Genomic DNA, 19,875 nt, shown 5'->3' with positions numbered 1-19,875 from the left:
CCCCATTTTTCATTCTTGATATTCTATGGTGAATACTTTTCTATCTCCATGTTCTAAGCCATCACCGTCCTTTGTGGACCATTGTCAAGCCGGTGGATATGGGTTTATTTGTACATAGTTGGCACTGTCAGACATACATATCTTCGCATTGTAATGCATAAAGCCCTTTCTCGACCCGTTATATCTCACACAAGTGCACGCAAGATAGACAAGTCACTCCCATACTCCAGCAGCTTGATGCCATGTTCGCTTACAACAAAGCCTCATACGCTTAACTCCTGTCATGTCCCATGCACCCACCCACACACTTGGCATACCCAAAAAGAAAATATCAGACACAATTCACGCATTATCCAAATGAATTACAAACTTACGACACTGACCCTCACTACTATGACATACGATAAGACAATGGATGATGCTTGATGTGGGTTGGACCGGGAAAAATCATAGCAGAAGAGAGATACTTAGTTCACGATAGCTACTTAGTATATATGTAGGATCATTGAAGAGTTGGTGTTAGTTGATATTGCTAAATACAATTCTGCGCTGTGGGGGGGAGGGATTGAACTGGTGAATGATTGGTGTGTCGAGTGACGGATAATGGCCTTGGTGCTACGTTGTGAAATGCTCTGTCTACATCAGTGAGGGGAAGTTGGAAGGAAGTAAATAGAAGATCAAGGTTTATATTGTCTGGTTTAGGGCTGATGGAACAGGATACATGCATAGATACATACAATGGATCTTCCAGAAAGGGACAGCAGTCGTCTAAGAAAGTATAGACAGCGGTTGTATGGTGATGATGGGTGGGTCGATGGGTGTAGTGAGTGCAAATGATGAGGCAGACAATGTTGGCGATGAAAATGTAGAATGAGATGGGAAGGATCTGCGGGGAAAGAAGGAGGCAGACTTGGGCTCTATGATTCGAATTCAACCTTGCTGACGAGGGTCTGATCGGACTGGCTTGGATTGTGGGGGTTTTGATCTCCTCGTTCTTGTTTGTTGTCGTCTTCATCGTCAAGAAGTGAGGCGTCATCCTTGCCGCTGATGACCTCGGCCCCTTCAAGTAGATCGCGATCTGCATCTCTGACGCTACGCCGTTCGGGGTCGGCGCCGTAAGCACCTGCACCCCAGCTAGAGATGCCACCGACCATCGCTGATGTGGTGGCCACACCGGCGCGAGGATCGTACTCTTCCTCCTCCTCGTCCTCCTCTTCATCGTGGCGGTTAAGGGCGCTGCGCTCCAGTTCACGTTGTGCTTCGTCCATTCTCTTCTTGACCTCTGCAGCCATACGGATGCCGTCCGATACAATGTTGTCCAGCACCCCGCGGAGACCCTTGCCCGGAGGAACGATACCGCCTGAAGCTCCCGCTACCGAGGCACCGGTTGCCGGGCTAGATTGGGGTTTGGCAGCACCGATATTGGAGAATGTGGTGAGGTTCGACGAGAGAGACGAGGAAACCAAGGCTTCCAATCCATGATCTGAGAGGCGGAACGATTGTGGGAAATATGAATCGAAGAATTGCTCCAGCATTTCGTCAGCTAGGATCACCATGCGGAAGGTAGGAAGGGTGATGTGTAGAGGATTATTGGGATCAAGTGCAGGGTTTGCGGATTCTGAAAAGGCTCGGTTGTGATGCGCGTCGGACTTGTCTTCAGGCACCTGCTTCGCGGCCTTTTCTGTTTCAGTCGAATCAGTTGATTTTGCATCGTCACCCACATCGATGAGGTCTTCCTCATCGTCTCCAATGCTAAAAGACCCGAGCTTATCAGCTGTTCCCGCCGCATCGTCGTCCTTCTGTTCTTCGGCTGCTCTATCCGGATGGCTGGGATCGGCATACTCGAAACAACGACGTATGAAAGAACTGACGCTCCCCAAGAATCTTTCGTCGGTACTGAGTTTGTCTTGGTCATTTTCCTTTGCTCGGACGTCCTCCACGGACTGCGTGGGAGTAATAGCGCCTTCAAAGCCTCGCCGAGAAAGGAAGAGAAGCGCCTCTGACATGCGAAGAATACCTTCTCGATCCACCTGACCAGTCCCGTGGTCATCATAGAGATCGAAAAAGTAACTAATGTTGTTCATGATGTCACGCGGTCCTTTCAGTCGTGCAAGACCGTTGACTACGTTCTGTAGGCTCAGACCTTCATCTGGATCTGTAGCCCACTGGCGGAAGAGCCGTCGTGTGAACTCATGATCTGCTGGTTCAGGCTTATTATTCCACAATGCGGAAGATTTGCCCCAGCCTCTGAAACTGTTGAACCCCTGTTCCGCTGTTGAATCCTTGCGTGATGATCCGGGCGAGTCCGCAACTGCCCATTTTGCTGTTGCTGCGAGGAAATGCCGAAAGGCGTCATAGTCCATGTGAGTGGGACTAGGACCAAGTCCAACCCGGCCAACCTCTCTATCAACTGGAGGCCCAAGGATGGATGTCCTTTCCACCCTCTTCTTTTCCTGGCGCCTTCTCTCCTCTTCTAGGAGCTTCTCCCTCTGTTGACGGTCATATAGAACCTCGTAGTAGCGGTCGTAGATTACACCTAAATCATCCATGCTGAGCTTTTTACTATCTGGCCCCAGGTTCCGGATGGACGTGCGTTTGGCGAAACTTTCAATATTCTCCAGAACAGCGTCTTTGTGTTTCTCGCGCTGTTCCGTAATTGTCTGGTGGGTAATCTGAGAGAATTCTTTGAAAGCGACAACCATAAGCTCCTGAAACCGAGTGATAGCCCTCAGCTTTGGATTCTCAGATCTAGGGTGGGCTGACTCATCGAGGCGAGAGAAGTACGCCTTCAAAACGGAGATGAAAGAGCCATCATCCTGTATATCCAAAAGTTCCTCGCCATTGATCCTGAGGATGGCTAGGCCGACCTGGAAAAGAACCTTGGGGCCCTCGAGGAAGAACACGTCCAATACACGGAAAGCAAAAACCAGCGGCATAGAGTTAATATAAAGCGAGAGGAACCATGGAAGGGACACAACGGATAGCTGCACATCGGATTTCGTAAGATGGTCCCAAAGCACAGGCATAGTTTTCTCCACAAGGGATTCAAACACTTTTTGATCGAGCAACGTGCCGTACATTGTTGTTGAATAGTAGCCCGGCAGAAGGCGATCGCAAAGGACAGACAGCAAAAAGAAGGCTTGTGCCTCCGACATATAACTGGAAGGGTTAGCTTCATTCAAAAGGACGGTATGATCGGACAACGCACATCAACAGAGCTGCAACGACAATATTCATAGCCTGGCAGTACCCAATCTCTGCGTTGGTCCAACTGTAGGCTGTAAGAACCCTTCGAAGGCGACCAATGCCTTCTTCACTCTGGAACCCGGCATATTCGGGCAAGCTGCGGTTTAGGTCCTTCTCGATCTCGTCGATCGCCAGGGACTCTTGTCCGGAAAACTTCGATAGCGTCTCCGTATATAGAGTTGGAGATCTCAAGTGAAGGTAAAGCGAACCCGATGTCACCTCCCAGACCTCTCCCCGCAGACGATTGGGGAGACCAACTCGGATTAATTTATGGAAGGTAGGTTGACGGATGAGCGTCGCGTTGCGGCCATTCTCTATAGAACGACTCAGTATACGTTCCAGTCAATATAATTCCATAATGGGGTCGCATACCTCTAAAGTACTCCCCCCATAACCTCATCTTACTTCGGTCTCGAAGTTTGCGAGCATCACCGGGATATCGGAATATCATTCCCAGCCCGGCATCGGGTGGCTGACGCACTTCAAGGGCCTCTCCATTCTGAGATTTAGATTTGGCCCCGGATAGTAAGTATTCCGAGTAGCAATTATTTACGACTATTCGCAGGTTCTCGATTTCTTTCATGCATTCCCGCAGCCCCTTCTTCAAGCCGTCGCAAAAGCGTTCGCAGGCCTGCCTGCTTCCAGCCAGCTGGATAGTGAACCTTTGTGGAAAAAATTCGGAATTTTGTTGCTTCCCCAGTGCACCGTTCCATGTCGTTAACGCGAGGGAGAAAACATGGCTGAGACTGTTGAGTCGTTCCACCCTCCGGATGCAGCACAGCGGAATGGTAAACCCATTTCCAGACGGGCCTGTGCCGTTGGTTTGACCAGCCCAATGCGTCGACGCACCAAGGCTAGCGGATGGTGTGAAGCTTGTAGGCTGGGTCGAGAAGCAGAGGAACCGTTCGCTCAGATGGAGCCTGCCGGCGTAGCGGTTCCCGGCGCGGTCAACAAGATTGCGGGAGGGTTCGCCGTGGGATGTAGAGGACGGTGTATGCGGTATGGGAAGAATCAGCTCCGCTGTGATCTCTTGCAACGGATTCTGGGAATCCGGAAGACGGAACTGCTGGCGAAACAAGGAGGCCTTGGACGGGTTGCGATCGGAGGAAGAGAGGGTAGGAAGACTGAAGTTGGCCGGGTCAATGAAGGACTGGGCTTTCTGAACGAACGACGTCCACTGCATCATGGTGCTAGTGGAGGGAGAGGAGCTTGCCGAGGTGGCCTGGGACTTATGAGCAGGTGTATCCTCCTGCGTCTGGGTTGAGTATAAGGCTGACGGCCGACCCGGGCGGGAGCGGGAGCTGGATGGAGCTGCTGAAGCTCACACGGCAGTCAGGGTTCGGCGAAGAAGATGCACAGAAGCCCACGGATGATTCACGGCGGGATTCAGGGTCATCGTAGGAAGCTAGCGCAACATCGTTCGGCGAGGGCTTCTGGCGGCGGCAGACAGAAGGACCTGGAGTGTGACGACGGTCGGCATGGGAGAGAGGAGAGGAGGGGAACGTCGCCGGCGACCGTTCCGGGCAGGCTTCCGGGCAGGCTTCCGGGACGGCCCTCACGTGACAAGGCATCTGAGACAGTCTCCCTTCTACGATTGCAGTATTGTTCGACTACAGTGGTTTTGGTACGGAACAAGATCCATGCTTGCGCTACATAAGGAAAAGCAGCGGAGTTGGTGCAGTACCTAGACTGGTACAGCCGACAAGAAAGCCGAAAGAGCGAACTAGATCCCAGCGGACAAAAATAATAAAAAGGGAGGAACGGGGGTTTCGAAAATGGTAAAGAAAGGAAATAGGAACGAGAGTTTGCTTTACAGAATCACCCCGAAAGGAACAAGGAGAAGCTCAAATATATTCATCTCCGGCGAATTTGCCGGCAAGTCTTGCCAATGCCACCCCTCCGTAGATGTCCAGGTCGTTGTGCAGTGTCTCAACTTGCATTGTCCAGGGGAACGACGAGATTAGCAGCGCTTAAAGACTGGTTCAGTTCTTAGTCAAAGGCACTTCCTCAGTCATGGGCTCTTCATCACTATACGCAGGAGGGAGCTCATCGGAAGACTCGGTCATCAGACCCTGTTTTTCAGCCATAGTACCCTGTTCCAAAGAATCCTTGGGAGTAGAGCGGCGGAAACGCTGCCACATGAAGACCACGATCTGGCCGACCAGCATACCGAGAGCGCTAGCGGCCAAACCTGCCAAAACACCCAGCACAGCTGGAACCACGATGAAGCGGACCACGCGGTGGACAGTGCGTTCCCACTGGCCATGGTGTATGTGGTTCATGTGGTGGTGATGGTGGGGACGGTCAAACTTGCCCATGTGGCCCATGTGGCCCATGAAGCCGGCATCTTCTCCTTCCATGGGAGGGGGAGCAATGCGCTCGGGGTCAAACTCATCATTATCATCATGATGGTGGTGGTGATGGTGAGGCGGGGGTGGGCGAGGGTGATCCAAGCCATGGGGACCACCGCAATGCGAGCCCTTCGGCTTGGGACCCATTCCAAGCATACGGGCCTTGGCCGCTGCGAACAAGGACCGCATCCGGTCAAACAACAGTTTCCTCAGACAATTCGGCTTTCCACGGCACTGTCTCCAGGAGACACGGTCGGGTGTTGCCTCTTCAATCTCGGTCTTGGCCATGTACAGCTCACCGCTGTTAGGATCGTGGATAAGCGTCAAAGCCACGGTGTCCAAGGGAACAGGGCGACTGTCGAGATCGAGGACAGTGAAGCGCACAGCCACGAGCTCCATAGGGTCCTCGGGCGGGGTTGGCAGTGGCATTTCCTCTACAGCGTATCCCAAGGGAATCGGTTCCGTTTCCACGCCATCAGACGCCCGGCGCTGCACGGCAGTAATGAGAGTGGGAGGGGGTGGAGGGAAGATTTGGCGACCGTTGGCCAGAAGGAAGCCATTTTCAGTGGAGAATTCCAACGACTGAGCCATGTGTTAGCATTTTGTGTCCTCTTGCTCTACGGGTCGTCCTGAACTCCAAGGCGGGTCCACTCACCAGAGACGTTTGGAAGCCATCAGTCCAGCTGACCTTCCCATCCTCACCAACTTCGGGGAATGGACACTCGGTGCAGGGAAGCTCAACCTGCTGCTTCTTGGCAGCATAAACCTCCAGCGGATGGAAGGGGGGGAAATCGCTCTCAGGGGCGATGGCTTCATCGACTTCGGGGATAACTAGCAAGGCGTTGGCGCCTAGAGCGAGAACGCTCCCCACAAGGCACGAACGGAGGTGCATGGTGGCCGAGACGGATCTAGAACAGGCACATATGAGAGGGTCGGAAAGTGGCTGCAGGTGAGAGAAGAAGGGAGTATTCGCTGATAAAGGGAGATAGAAAATGGAAGAAGATGATGATGACGATGATAATCCGTTGTAGTAAAAATAAAGAAATGAAGGCTTGATGATCTGGATGCGACCGGGCGCTTGGTTCTTGAATGTCCGTCAGGAGGGGACAAAGGCGAATCGCTGCATGGCCGGGCCGCGTCGCTGGTTGGCTGGCTGGGGCGCGCCGGTGGAGCAGGTGACGCAGTAAAGGCCCACCGCCTACTGCATTGGGGGGAAGCTGACGCATCCGCCACCAAATCCTCTATCACATGATCTCCGCCTCCTAAAATAGACATTGTCATTATTATTATGGTTACTATTGTCTTGCTACTAGATACTATGTATCATACACTCCATATTATGCGATTAGTCCTGACAAGAATCATCATACATGGTATATTTACATCAGCTGTCTATATACATCTATACCATTCCCAATCACTAAGTCCGCCGTGCCACCAGGGCCGACAGACTCGTACCTGCATCGTCATCCAAGCAAGCCCGATTTGATGTCTACAAGTCTGGCCAGATTATAGTCTATCTTTCGCACCCACAGCCACCCAGGGCGTTTTCTACCGCGCACCATTCTCAAGACGTCTTCGGGTACCTCGTTGTAATGCATCCATTTTAGTGTTATAAATAACCATCGGATTAGACGACCAAGTAGGGCCCAAACAACCAGGAGCACCCCAAGGCTGAAGAGGGCCACCAGTACCATCATCCAGATGGGGATCGGTGGTTCCTCGTGAACCTTCTTTGGGGCCGTCTGTGTGACCCTATTTGCGATTCTTTTCCTAGGTACAATGTGCGTTTGCAGAGCACCCGTGGCAGGCAGCTGGTCGGTCGACAGGTTGGTCCAGGCCTTTGGTGTCGTTCGGGATGGTTTTATCTCCAAAGGATGCGACTCATACTTCTTTGGGAGATATACTGGCCCTGAGTAATTCGGTCCACATGACAGGGATCTCTTTAGCTTTCGTTCAGGCTCGCTCGGCTGTTTGACAGATATGATCGTAGCTGTCGGTTGGGGTTTGAGAGAATTATCCAGCGTCTGGACACCTGCAGTCCGATATGTACGACCCCAAAGTTTCCGCGAAGTCGCCGGGTTGAACAGTGGGAACTCAAAGCGATTATCATAACCCACATTGCCTTGGATCTGCTCTAGCTGGCTCTGACCGGCAGCAATGCGAATCTTCTTACCCCGTGCGAACGCGTTATCCACCTCATGGAAGCCATCTGCGTTCTCCAACTCAGACAGAGGCCGCTTTCGATTCGTGTTGGATAGATCCCCGAGGAATGGAATCACACCTGCATGGGCTGCTTGCTCCACATTGCCCCAGTCCATAGGAGCCACTTCGGCAGCCGGGGCCAGGCTTTGACCAAATAGCGATGGCGCGTCAGGAAGACTGGCCGGGTCTGTCTCGCGATCCAGTTGCGCCTGCTGCCCATAAAGTGTCGCTAAACTCGACCGACTCGCTGTGCCTTCAGACAGGCTATATAGGGTATTCTGTAATTCCTCGCTCAGTGACAAAAGCGTTTGATTGGCACCAGAGGGAATCATCTGCCCACTGTCGCTCGAGGGGGCCAGCTCGGGCCAGGTGACACCGGGATGCTGCACAGTTTCTAACATCGCGTGCTCAGCAATATCCTCCGTCTCAATAGCCCTGTGAACCCGCTCCAATAGAAACAATTTATTTCTGTCTGCCTCTGTCATCCTAGCCTGATATTCCGTTCTCATGCTTGTAATCTCCCATTGTTGTGTGGTAAGCTGATGCTTGAGTTTTTTCATCTCTTCTTCATTGTCATTTAACTTGTCCTGTTGCGACTTGATTATTCTATCGATTTCATCTTTGTCTCGTGCGATCTTCTTATTCTGTTCCTGAAGCTGGTTGATCCTTCCTTTCTGGACCTCGGTCTTCTTTTGGAGCTGCTCGTTGACTTCCTCGGCTGCTTTGATAGTTTTCTCTCTTGCATCGCTTAACTTTTCAGCCAGAATACGAGCTGCATCTGCATTTACCGTGGCTTTGTGTTGCTCTTCAAGCGATTGTTTCGAGATGTGGAGTTTTTGTGCTAGTTCATCATTCAGTTTTGCTAGTTCCACATTTCGGTCCTCAACTTCCTTGGCTTTTCGCTGGGCTGCTTGAAGCTCCTCCAAATCATCGGTAAGGTATTCTGGTTTGGCATCTGGTGGCGGATCAAATTCAACTCGTTCTTTGAAAGACGCCCTGCGACTGCGTGGTCCCTTATTCGGCATCGTGGATACTGATGGTTGGTATACCGTTCTTTTCGGTGTTGACACGCTTGAAGCTGGAGTTGATGGATAGTTGTTTGTAGTAGGGACAGTTGATGGGAAGGTTGGATCTTGAACATGGTCCTCAAATGCCGATCCGCAGCTAAGCGCATTTATAAGGTTATTGATACACTCCTTTCTTTCAATGCTTTCAGCATGGCACAGGAGTTTCCCACAAGAAGACTGCCTATATCTAAGCACAGGGCAGGATCGCCATATAGCATTACTCAGCACTGGGCCTTTATTCGAATCTATTGATAGTTCCCTGAAACTTTCTCAAATTTCGGATTTCGCCTGAGGGGCAGTTTTGTCAATCCCGGGCATTGTCTTGATATTTCATCGGTTTCTTTGTTGTCTTGTTCGATGTAGCATGACACGTGGAGTTTCGACAGAGCTGGAGAACACTGTGAAACGAATGGGGTCTTTGAAATTGTAAGGGCCTCTTTGTCCGCAAAGCACAAGTGCTGCCCTTCTTAACAATACTTGCTATGGAAGTTGACGACGAATTCTATACTGAGCAAAGCATAAACAGAAAAATTATTACTCAACTGGGGGTGCACCATCAAAGTTTGGATGTCTTCTGGCCTTTCACGTTGGGAACTGCGTCGCCTGAAAGGAGGAAATCAGGATACGAAAGCTTTCCATAGGCTGCACCACCGGCCGACATCCTCCAGGATGCGCCATCAACTAGGTCACTTTGTCAACAAATCATTGATCGTAACCTCTGCCATGAAGGACTCACCAACTAGAGTTTGACCACTGACATAACTGCCAGTGTCTGCAAAGACATACACGGTGGCGTCAGCGATGTCACGCACAGAGCCGAATCGGCCTAGCGGCTGCGACTTAGTGTAAGCCTCCATACTGTCACTCGGGAGGAGACGGTCGAGACCCTGAGATCATCAGTCAACTGTTCCCATATAGTAGATGGAACAAGGGCAAACCTCTGTCGAAGCAATGGGTCCAGGTGCAATAATATTGGAGGTGATGCCCAGAGGGCCAAACTCAATAGCAACACTGTGCGACAGTGCATCCACGCCTGCCTTGGCAACTGACACGTGCGTTTGGAAAGGCATCGTCCTATAATGAATGGTAGCACTGACAAAAATGATACGTCCTCCGGTACCTGCCGCAGAAGGCTTGACTGATGGTCGAGTAAGTATGAATCCCTTTCCGGGTACTCTGTCAACCGTCGACTTACGCGTTTTCGAGTCCACTCTGTGCTTTTTGGCCGACTCAACTAGGTACGGTAGAGTCGCCTTGAGGGTATTGTAAGACCCCAGGACGTCAATGTCCATGACCGATTTGAAAGCGTTCGCTGAGAGCTGGTTGATAGAGGCGAGGAAATTACCGGCCGCTCCGGCGCTTCACCCAGCCAAGATTAGCGAGGTGTCACCTCGAAAAGATGTGGCCCATACATGACAAAATCAATCCCACCAAGTTCTCGGACGCAGCGATCCACCGCATCTTGAAGGCTATCCAGTTTTCGTACGTCCACGGCGCCAATGCCGATGACCTTGGAACCAGGACGGGCGGTCGCAATGTCCTGGGCTGCTTTCTCGGTCTTATCAACATTTCTGCCGACGATGCAAGCATTGGCACCTAGATGAACCAGAGCGCGGACCTGAGCGCTACAAATAGTTCCTGCACCTCCCGTGCAAAAAACGACTTTGTTCGCTGCCGAGAGTCAGTGTCGATGGGGATTGGGTGTGCTTTGGCTAGGGTAAGCCGACTCACTAAACAGGCCATCCTTCCAGGAATCACTCAGGTAGGCTTCTTTTGATAGGGGCATATTGGGAGGTGAATTTGAGGGAAGTGAATGACCGGAGTGTGCGATGTGGTGCGTGTTACTGTGGAGGATAGTATGAAGAACGGAGTAGCTTAATGATGATCCTCAGGCGGGTGGCTGAATACCCCCGTATGAGCCTTGGTTTCTCCGCAGTTCCGCGTGAGGAGCAGCAGACTAGCAGAGATGCCTCGGCTTGTCCCAGCTCCCTAAGCTAATCTAAGTAAAGCGCCCGGTCGGAGTACTCTAACCGTACGGGGACTAGTGTATTTTGGCTAGTCGCAGCCTCGGAGGATTACTAAGTGCTACTCAGTAACTAACACCGATCCGGTGATTGGCTGACAGGGTGGCTCTACGCCTCAGGCTTGCAACAACGTCACTTGTCGGCTCGCCATCGCGAACTTTTCTAATGGCTTCTAGTGGTGCTAGTACCTTCGAGTCCTAATCCCTCTACGCATTCAACATACCTCTCATCCTAGGGGGCTTATAGGATTTTATTTACACCCTTACCCTGAGAGACAAGGCTTATCCCCCATTGCAGTCCCCTCCCTGTGCCAGCGCTACGGTCGCGTTGTCGACTCCCATCTCACGACCGTCATGGCGTGCCCCATCACTGTCTCCAAGTTTGTGGGCACAGTCTCCCTTGGGCTGCTCACAGTACGATCCCTATCTATTTTCTCATTTGCACTAAGTTTACCTGCCGCAAGGGTGTCAAATGTTCCTCGGCCCAGGCAGGTCAGTCTATCCCAGCCCAACTAACGCGACCTCGATCATCTATAGGGCCTGTCATACTCTGCTTCCAGTGTCGCCATTCCATCCTTGAGCCTTCTTCCTACTGCCACAACTGCCTCCCGGTCCCTCGGCGAAGTCAAGCGCTTGAATCGCAAACACGGTCTGCGACTGACTAACATCGCGAATGGGTGTCTTCTCTTCGCATATTGCGTCTCTCCCAAGCACCGCAAGCATCCTTATTTGATCTGGATGTGCGTCACTTCCACTCTTGGCTCATATGGTATGGATTACTGGTTCCACCGACAGGACGGCTTGGTGGTCTGGGTCCAGGACGTTCTGCACGACATGGGATGCAGCCGCAAGACCGTTCAGAAGCAGAAGAAAGAAGAGGATATCGTAGTGGTCGAGGCGGAGGAGAACATCAATGGCGAGAGTGTCCAGAAGGAGATGGACACGGAACGTCGTCTCCAGCGGGTGCGGGCCATATTCTCCGGTTTTGCACTCGCGATGGGTATCGTGGGGCTTTGGGGCGATCGTCGGCCTTGATCATGGGCCGAAAGCAGACTCCGATAGAGGTGTGCCCGAATGACGCCCGCATTAGCTTCGTCCTCTCCCCTCCCATCGTTTTCGATTCTTGTAGTGTCTTTCTTCTTTGCTCTAAGAATCTTTGGTCCTCAAATATGCCCGTCATGATGCATTCGGTGTATGTATACGGGTTCAAACATTTGCCCATGAGGTCCCAGCTATCACGATTGAGCGTTTCATATGTATCCAGTTAGGAACGGAGTTATGGATCTTCCATGATATTAATGAAGCCGGACAAACTGCACGCTCGGGCCGAAAGTCTCCTGGGCTGCACACTAGAGACATTGGTACATAATAGGCGCATGACAATTTCCCCGCACCGCCAAATATCAGACTTCATTCAACCAAGATAGATACAGCGGAACCACCACCAGCCCCCAAACATGCACCCTCTTATGCTCTTGATCCTTCCCTTCATCCTGTATACCGCGACCTGTCTCGCCCGTCTGATACACGCAGCCCTTACCAACCCCTCATTGCTGGCTATCCCTGGTCCCTTTCTCGCTCGCTTCACACGGCTTTGGTACTTTAGCCACGTCCGGAAAGGTCGTTTCGAATGGGACAATATCAACCTCCATGATCGTTATGGCCCCGTCATCCGTATCACGCCAGATCATTACAGTATCAGTGATAGGGCGGCCATGAAGACCATCTACGGCCCGGGAAGCCAGTTTGCCAAGTCAGCTTGGTACGATGGATGGGGTCATCCGGACCCCAGCAAGACGAGTCTATTTTCAGATCGGAATGTTAAGAGACATGGTGTGTATCCATCCAAGCTGTATAGATTTGGATGGTCGCAAGCCAACTAACATATGCGCAACCCCAGCCGAAAACAAGAAACGTTACTCCAGCCTCTATTCAATGACTTCCCTCATTCACTACGAGGAATTTGTTGACCGATGCGCCGATATCTTCTCGCAACGTCTGACTGAGTTCGCTCAGCGAGGGGAGTCCTTCAACCTCGGCCATTGGTTCCAGTGCTACGCATTTGATGTCATTGGGGATATCACTTTTGGACAGCGGTTCGGTAAGAAAAGCCCTGGTATATAGTCTCCCATTGTCTAGCATACTACTAACATGCACAGGGTTCTTGGACCAAGGACAGGATGTCGAAGGTGCGATCAACGCCGTCGAGAAAGTGATGGACTTCAGCACCTTGGCTGGCATCTATCCGGAGTGGCATTCGGCTCTGTATCATACCCTTGGCCGCCTCAATTTGTCCGGACCGGGTGGACGGTCGTTGATTATGCGATATGTCGAAGACAAGATCCAACAGTTCAATAGCCGATCTAATCGTAAACCCGAGCAAGATCAAGGCACTTTGAAGACACAGGCGTTTATGGAAAAGATGGTTTTAGCACGGAACAAAGACCCAGAGAAGGTCAACGACCGTCATTTACTAATGATGGGGGTATCAAATTTGACCGCCGGGTCGGACACTACATCAGTCAGCCTTTCCTCCATTATATATGAACTTCTGCGGAACCCAGCAGCACTCCGGCGACTCCGCCATGAGATCAATGAATTTGAAGAGCAAGGCCGTTGCAGCAACCGGGTGACGTTCAAGGAAAGCCAAGATATGCCTTATCTTCAGGCCGTGATGAAGGAGGCCATCCGCATGCACAGTGCCACCGGTCTGCCATTATGGAGGGTGGTCCCCGCTGGTGGTGCGGAGATCAGCGGTCATTTCTTTCCTGGGGGAACAGTTGTTGGAATCAACACCTGGGTGGCACATTACGATGAAAGTGTGTTTCCCGATGCCAAATCATTTCGTCCTGAACGTTGGATCGAGGCGGAGAGCAATCCGGAGAAACTGAAAGTTATGAATGAGATGTACATGCCCGTAAGTGCGCCAAAACTTCCGTCTCCCCTCATAGCATGACCACTAACTTCAGCAGTTCGGTCTAGGTTCCAGAACATGTATCGGCAAACATATCTCGATTCTGGAAATGTCTAAACTGATTCCCCGAGTTGTTCGCGACTTTGACTTTGAACTGGAAAACCAGACATGGACGACACGGAATATGTGGTTCGTGAAACCGACCGACTTTGTAGTCAAGGCGCACTTGCGAGCGAAATCCCCGTAAACGACACTGTCTTTGATGCCATAAAACAATCCGCATAAGATTCTTCAATATATACATCCAGAAGAGAACCCAAAAAAGCATCATATCTCAATATAAACCCACCACCAAATCCCTACTATCTCGCACCAACTCCCTCCTAGCCCATAATAATCCCCATAACCATCCCCAGCACCACCCAACCCTTCACTCCCAACCGATACCTACTCCCACCACTAGTACTACCAGCATCTCCCCCACCCCCAGCACTACTAGTACTAGTACTCGCAGAAGACGACCCCCCAACCCAAGGCTGCCCCGGCAGCGAATCATTACTAGCAGCGACAACCTCCCACGTCACCCACTCATTCTCCACCACCGCACAATCAACCCTCTCATCCGACTCACCAACAGAATTCGACACCGAGACAGGGAGATCAAAAACCGTATAATAATCCGTCCCCTTCCACCGGAAAGACTGATGCATGGAGACATTATACTCTCCACGGGCAGAACCCTTCTCCTTCTCATCACCACTGCCCACGAAACAAGCAGGCCAGATCCAATTGACGTGTTTCACTGTGGAAGAGGGTTCGAGATCGAGGACGGGACCGACATAGGTGTTGTTGGTGGTGGGGACGGTGCCGTTGGAGATGGTGAAGTTCTTGCCTGTGGAGGTGGAGGTGAGGAAGAGGGTGATGTCGTGGAATTGGGTCGAGGCGTCGTGTTTGGGGGAGGTGGAGAGTTGGCCGTCGCCGGAGATGTCGATGGCGATTTGGAGAGTATCTGGGGGGAATGGGATGTTAGGTTTGATATGATTCTTGTAAGGTGGAGGAGGGCGAGGGGGATCAGATGGGTAGATGGGTAGGTAGATGGGTAGTGGTGTGTACCTCCTCCGAGTGGAGTATAGGGCTGGGGAGCATCGACGATGGCCAGTCCCGGAGTGTAGATCTGCCCGTTGACGATGGTGAAGTTCATGATGTAGGTACTGGTTTGGCTGGTGGTTGCTACCTTGACCAGGGTGCTTTTCGGATCAGGGGGGGCAGCAGGGAGTTCATTTGCCTATATCTATTTAACTGGTCGAGCTATGCTGGACCCTATCTATCTACTACTACTAGATAGTGCTAGGGGCATAATTTCCGAAGCTCCGGGCGCAGGGACCCTGACCTGCTCTCCCCACCTGCCAGGCACCGGATTTAACCGAAATGAACAGCTGGTGGGGTTTCAGGGTCAAGGGCAGTCTCGAAGATCGAGTGGACTGTTTGTTAATTTGTTTGGGTCTTGGTGGTCTCGGTTGGTCTCAGTTGGTAATAACTTTCCGATATAATGATCGCTTCCTGTTCCCCTCCCATGATATACGGAATACGACAGCATGTATGAAATGTCTACAAAGCCTCTAGGCAGCAACAAGCCTATGCAAAAACCGGCCGGATTTTCCCTGCTGCGCGATCGGCTAGCCTCTCCGGCAATATGGTTTGGTACACATGCTGCGCCCATGCGCAACAGACCCGCCTAGTATCTTTCGGGTCGATGATTTCTTCGACGCCAAATGCATTCGCTGTCCGCACTGGGTTCATCAACCGCCGATACTCCTCCTCGAGTTCGCTGTACCGGGCTTCTTTTAGCCCTGACTTGTCTGCCTCGCGCAGCTCGTGGCGATGTGCGACTTCGATTCCACCTTCCAATGGCAGAGAGCCCCATTGGCCTGACGGCCAAGCCACTTGCATGACCGGATCACGAGCACCGAGCATCAGTCCTCCGGCCACACCATAGGCTCGTCGTGTAATGACGTTGAACAATGGGATCGTGGTAGTGAAGTAAGTCTTGCCTAGTTCCACTCCCCAACGCATGGTGGCGGTGCGTTCTGCAACTGTGCCAATAGCATAGCCCGCTGTATACCAAGTCAGTGAGTGAAGTGCCTAAGTTTTGGGAAGGGAAGAAGCGCATGGGTTCGCATCTGGAAATACTACGTACGAACATCGATGAACTGCAAAACAGGCAGATTCATCACATCACAGAGCTTCAATAGGCGGGCAAGTTTCTGACTCCCCGCCGCATCCAGGGCTCCTCCATTCACCTCGCAGTTGAGTGAGATTACGCCCACTGGTCGCCCTCCCATACGCGCCAAACCCCCGATGGCAGTGTGACCCCAGAGCGCACCAATCTCAAACCATGAGCCATCATCAACGACGCTGGTGATGATCTTCCACGGGTTGTACATGCGTGTCTGTCGCCGGGGGATGACTTGGCGCAGTGCCTCGTCCTCTCGATCTTCAGGGTCGTCCGTGGCAATTACTGGAGGTGCCTCCCGGCCAGAATTAGGCAGGTAGCTCAACACAGTGCGCAGCTGTTCGTAGCACTCGGCTTCGTTGGCAGCAAGATTATCGATAGTCCCGTTCGTGCAGTGGATCATTGGGCCGCCGAGAGTCTGGAAATCCAGCCCTTCCTCGAAAGTGGCCCCTTTGACCACTTCCGGGCCTGCGTTGAAGAGCGATCCCACGTCTGCGGCCATGACGGAGAAATGGCAGGATACGACACGCGCAGCTCCCAGCCCAATCTACAACCGATCAGCAGCTATCTAGCACCCCTCCGCTCGAGGGCAGTATCGGCATGGTCTCAAACAAACACCCTATGGCAGGGGGGTACCTACAGCCGGCCCGACAACCGCCCCCAGATTTGGGATTCCCTGGTTCAATTGCTCGACGACATGTTTGTACATCGACACATATGGCAGATAGCTCCAGCCCGCCGTGCGGATGGTAGTAACGCTGCCTCCACCCGAGCTTCCATCAACCAGTTTTATTACCGGCAATTTCAACGCCAGTGCTAGCTTCTCTAGATATATTGTTTTCTCATGCGAAGCGCCATCGGCATGTCCGCTGCGGAGAGTAAAATCATCCGCTGTCAGAAGGATTCGCCGACCCTGCAGTTTCCCCATCCCCTGGACGTTATTACTCGGCACAAAAGAAACGGGTTTCTCGCGCATTGGTCCCGTTTTCTCCCATGTCACTGTACCGGAGAGTGAGCCAATTTCTCGAAAACTGTTGCAATCCAGAAGCTGTTCAAGACGCTCGCGCACCCACAGCTTCCCGGCTTGCTTCTGGCGGATATACCCTCGACGGGAAGGATCTGGCGTTGCAGCCAGCGTGCGAAGAGTGTTGATCTGAAAGAGCACATCCGAGTAATCGGGGGGCAGATGCGAGGAAATCTGGCGGAGTCGCTTAGATGCTTGTCCAGACTGCCCGGCATCTTTACTCTTAGGGCCGCCGTCGTCAGACATGATGTACCGATCATACCAAGTCCTGTGGCATGAGTCGAGTCACGATTGCTGGGCCTGATTCCCACTGTAGTGTGGCCTGCTGCTGCTGTGAGGGGAAGATAGCGCTTACGTGTCGGTTCCGAGGTCCGAGGCAGCGAACTCAATGCAACCCGGCCATACAACCATCCAAGTCGATAGAAATTATGCAATTGATCGCTCTTCAACCGTGGAGATAATGAAGTCTTCTAGTAAACCGTTTCGGCGGCTTCTTGTCGCCAACAGGTACGGCGTTTCTTTGGCCTAGAAGTGCGCACACGGATCCTTGGACTGACGAAACAGAGGCGAAATCGCCGTCCGCATCATCCAAGCCGCTCGCGAGCTTTCCCCTCCTTTAGAGGTGTTTGCTATATATACGGATGATGATCGCTCTCACTGCGAAATCGGTCATCCCGATCGGGCTTTGCTCATCCCGTCTGTGGCTACATATCTGGACATCTCGTTCTTAGTCCGTCTGTCTCAGGAGCATGCAATTGACGCTGTGCACCCTGGATACGGCTTTCTGAGCGAAAGTGCCGACTTTTCCGCTCACATGCAGAATGCTGGGATTGCCGTTGTAGGGCCCGGGAGGGAGGCTCTGGCTCGTACAAGCAACAAGCTTCAAGCAAAACAACTAGCTATAGAGTGTGATGTCCCTGTTTTGCCAGCAATGGCGCAGCCCACTGCAGATATAGCAATGGTTCAAGCCTTCGCAAAGCAAGTCCAGTATCCTGTCATTGTCAAGGCAGTTGATGGTGGTGGTGGGCGAGGAATACGGCTTGTGCGACAGGACGACCAGTTGGAGAGAGCGGTCCGGGGAGCGGCCAATGAGTCGCCGTCGCAGACTGTCTTCGCGGAGAAAGCAGCCGTGACCGGATTCCGCCATATAGAGGTGCAGATCTTAGGCGATGGGGCAGACGTGTGCCATCTGTGGGAACGCGACTGCAGCATACAACGGCGCTTTCAGAAGGTGGTTGAGCAGGCACCATCGTTGATCAACAACCGAATTCTCGTGCAGCAAGTAGTGGATGCGGCATTACGGATGGCTAAAACTATCCGTTACCGATCTCTGGGGACCGTTGAGTTTCTGGTCAATGAACAGCAAGGAGAATTCTATTTCCTTGAGATAAACCCCCGTCTACAAGTGGAACATACCATCACCGAAGCTATTACCGGTGTGGATCTCGTACAAGCACAGCTGCGGCTGGCTCAAGGGTACACTCTTGCACAGCTTGGTATTCCGGCTGCGCAATCGGCTACCCCCCGCCTACATTCGATCCAGCTCCGATTATGCGCCGAAGATCCACGCAATCAATTTGCCCTGAGCATAGGCAAAGTGAGCGAGTTGGTCGTTCCCGGCGGTCATGGGGTTCGACTTGATACCCATGTTGGTACAACAGCAACAGGCCCTGTTGTGGTAGGCGCGCAGTTAGATAACTTGCTGGCCAAAATTATTGTCACGGCATCTACCCGAGAGGGGGCAGTGCTCAAGGCTCGACGAGTACTTGCAGACACAAGAGTAACCGGTGTCCGGACTAACTTGGAATTACTGCGAGGAATCGTCAGCCATGAAGACTTCGTCGCTGGTAGTATAGACACACAATGGCTGGAAACCAGCCTGGAACAAGTACTGCAACGAGGGGCGGTTCGTATCCAGCAGCCCACACAGGGGCCCCGTCCCTCTACGCTGCCCAGTATACCTTCTTCAACTCTGTTATTTCGGCGGGGAGATGCATGGTCTATCAGCCTTGCGCCAGTCGACTCACCTGAGCAGTCACAGCCACATCAGCATCATCTCCAGCTCACACGCGTGCTCCGGAACGACTTCCCAACCTCGCTTGCCGCAGAGATCAAGTACCAGACACCCACCTTTTCCACGGTCTATCGACTACAGCTGGCAGCTACCTCAACCGCAGCATCTGCTCTCCTCTCATCGTCGCATCGGCGTGGAGATCTGAGCAATCCACAACATATCGTCCTCCCTCTGTCTGGAAAACTCACTGAAGTCCTTGTTTCTGCCGGGGATACAGTGGCTGAGAACCAGGTGATAGCATTCGTGAAGCAGATGAAGATGGAAGTTGAGGTGCGCAGTCCGCGGGCGGGCCGAGCACAATGGGTGTATGAGATGGATGATGAAGAGGAGGATGTAGCGGAAGGGATGCTGTTGGTTGAGTTGACCGACGGGTTGCAAGGGAAATTGTAGGATGGAATGTATATATCTCTCACCCCCGCCCCCGGAACAATGAGCCCACACCAAAGGAAACTAATTGGATCCACTGAAGGTCCAGAAACCGAGAAAGATGCATATATCACATTGTAGTCTGGGAACAGATATATGAATTCTCTGCTGCTTAAATGTAGCCACCTCGAAAGTCGAGATAGTGAGGAATAGTGATGGTGGTAGTGGTGGTCAATAACTAATGATCTCACCTTCCCCGGAAACGGATCCACTGATCGTCACATGTTCCCAGCTCTTCTCTCGTCGCCCTCCAAGAACTTCCACTTCACATTCTACGATTATTTCCAAGCGAACTTTTTTTGACTTCCACCC

General features: G+C 52.1%; 9 protein-coding genes across 9 annotated transcripts; 3 read left to right on the top strand and 6 right to left on the bottom strand.

Moving 5' to 3' along the window:
* Nucleotides 1-917: 917 nt before the first annotated feature.
* BO94DRAFT_462132 (GTPase-activating protein) lies at nucleotides 918-4,432 on the bottom strand (the record flags this gene model as incomplete). Its single annotated transcript, XM_025607961.1, has 3 exons — nucleotides 918-3,159; nucleotides 3,209-3,560; nucleotides 3,619-4,432. The coding sequence occupies 3 exons, from the start codon at nucleotides 4,430-4,432 to the stop codon at nucleotides 918-920; spliced, it is 3,408 nt and encodes a 1,135-aa protein (XP_025469212.1).
* Nucleotides 4,433-4,869: 437 nt separating this feature from the next.
* Nucleotides 4,870-6,693, bottom strand: BO94DRAFT_622918 (uncharacterized protein). Its single transcript, XM_025617112.1, has 2 exons — nucleotides 6,253-6,693; nucleotides 4,870-6,179 (listed from the first exon to the last, which is right to left on the bottom strand). Exons 1-2 carry the CDS (start codon nucleotides 6,487-6,489, stop codon nucleotides 5,229-5,231), a joined length of 1,188 nt encoding a protein of 395 aa, XP_025469211.1. The 5' UTR covers nucleotides 6,490-6,693; the 3' UTR covers nucleotides 4,870-5,228.
* A 285-nt stretch (nucleotides 6,694-6,978) lies between these two features.
* BO94DRAFT_573908 (uncharacterized protein) lies at nucleotides 6,979-8,827 on the bottom strand (the record flags this gene model as incomplete). Its single annotated transcript, XM_025614992.1, has 1 exon — nucleotides 6,979-8,827. One exon carries the CDS (start codon nucleotides 8,825-8,827, stop codon nucleotides 7,064-7,066), a length of 1,764 nt encoding a protein of 587 aa, XP_025469210.1. The 3' UTR covers nucleotides 6,979-7,063.
* Nucleotides 8,828-9,095: 268 nt separating this feature from the next.
* On the bottom strand, nucleotides 9,096-10,730 carry BO94DRAFT_564825 (SDR family oxidoreductase). Its single transcript, XM_025614451.1, has 6 exons — nucleotides 10,601-10,730; nucleotides 10,282-10,540; nucleotides 10,065-10,228; nucleotides 9,808-10,007; nucleotides 9,606-9,756; nucleotides 9,096-9,550 (listed from the first exon to the last, which is right to left on the bottom strand). The coding sequence occupies exons 1-6, from the start codon at nucleotides 10,653-10,655 to the stop codon at nucleotides 9,426-9,428; spliced, it is 954 nt and encodes a 317-aa protein (XP_025469209.1). The 5' UTR covers nucleotides 10,656-10,730; the 3' UTR covers nucleotides 9,096-9,425.
* A 516-nt stretch (nucleotides 10,731-11,246) lies between these two features.
* Nucleotides 11,247-12,299, top strand: BO94DRAFT_513630 (uncharacterized protein; the record flags this gene model as incomplete). Its single annotated transcript, XM_025609851.1, has 2 exons — nucleotides 11,247-11,306; nucleotides 11,430-12,299. 2 exons carry the CDS (start codon nucleotides 11,247-11,249, stop codon nucleotides 11,925-11,927), a joined length of 558 nt encoding a protein of 185 aa, XP_025469208.1. The 3' UTR covers nucleotides 11,928-12,299.
* An 11-nt stretch (nucleotides 12,300-12,310) lies between these two features.
* Nucleotides 12,311-14,114, top strand: BO94DRAFT_564823 (cytochrome P450). The gene is made up of 4 exons (XM_025614450.1): nucleotides 12,311-12,725; nucleotides 12,793-12,993; nucleotides 13,052-13,809; nucleotides 13,865-14,114. The coding sequence occupies exons 1-4, from the start codon at nucleotides 12,350-12,352 to the stop codon at nucleotides 14,051-14,053; spliced, it is 1,524 nt and encodes a 507-aa protein (XP_025469207.1). The 5' UTR covers nucleotides 12,311-12,349; the 3' UTR covers nucleotides 14,054-14,114.
* Nucleotides 14,115-14,236: 122 nt separating this feature from the next.
* BO94DRAFT_622913 (uncharacterized protein) lies at nucleotides 14,237-15,067 on the bottom strand (the record flags this gene model as incomplete). The annotated part of the gene is made up of 3 exons (XM_025617111.1): nucleotides 14,920-15,067; nucleotides 14,315-14,815; nucleotides 14,237-14,265 (listed from the first exon to the last, which is right to left on the bottom strand). Exons 1-3 carry the CDS (start codon nucleotides 15,005-15,007, stop codon nucleotides 14,237-14,239), a joined length of 618 nt encoding a protein of 205 aa, XP_025469206.1. The 5' UTR covers nucleotides 15,008-15,067.
* Nucleotides 15,068-15,435: 368 nt separating this feature from the next.
* Nucleotides 15,436-17,593, bottom strand: BO94DRAFT_394229 (acyl-CoA carboxylase subunit beta). The gene is made up of 3 exons (XM_025607345.1): nucleotides 16,680-17,593; nucleotides 16,004-16,586; nucleotides 15,436-15,920 (listed from the first exon to the last, which is right to left on the bottom strand). Exons 1-3 carry the CDS (start codon nucleotides 17,307-17,309, stop codon nucleotides 15,442-15,444), a joined length of 1,692 nt encoding a protein of 563 aa, XP_025469205.1. The 5' UTR covers nucleotides 17,310-17,593; the 3' UTR covers nucleotides 15,436-15,441.
* Nucleotides 17,524-19,527, top strand: BO94DRAFT_555305 (putative pyruvate carboxylase; the record flags this gene model as incomplete). Its single annotated transcript, XM_025613784.1, has 2 exons — nucleotides 17,524-17,570; nucleotides 17,628-19,527. 2 exons carry the CDS (start codon nucleotides 17,524-17,526, stop codon nucleotides 19,525-19,527), a joined length of 1,947 nt encoding a protein of 648 aa, XP_025469204.1.
* Nucleotides 19,528-19,875: the final 348 nt, after the last annotated feature.

This window comes from Aspergillus sclerotioniger (genome assembly GCF_003184525.1).
Source record: "Aspergillus sclerotioniger CBS 115572 chromosome Unknown BO94scaffold_9, whole genome shotgun sequence".
NCBI classification, from domain to species: domain Eukaryota; kingdom Fungi; phylum Ascomycota; class Eurotiomycetes; order Eurotiales; family Aspergillaceae; genus Aspergillus; species Aspergillus sclerotioniger.
Note: the sequence above shows the minus strand (reverse complement) of the source record. Positions and strands in the feature narration are given on the sequence as shown.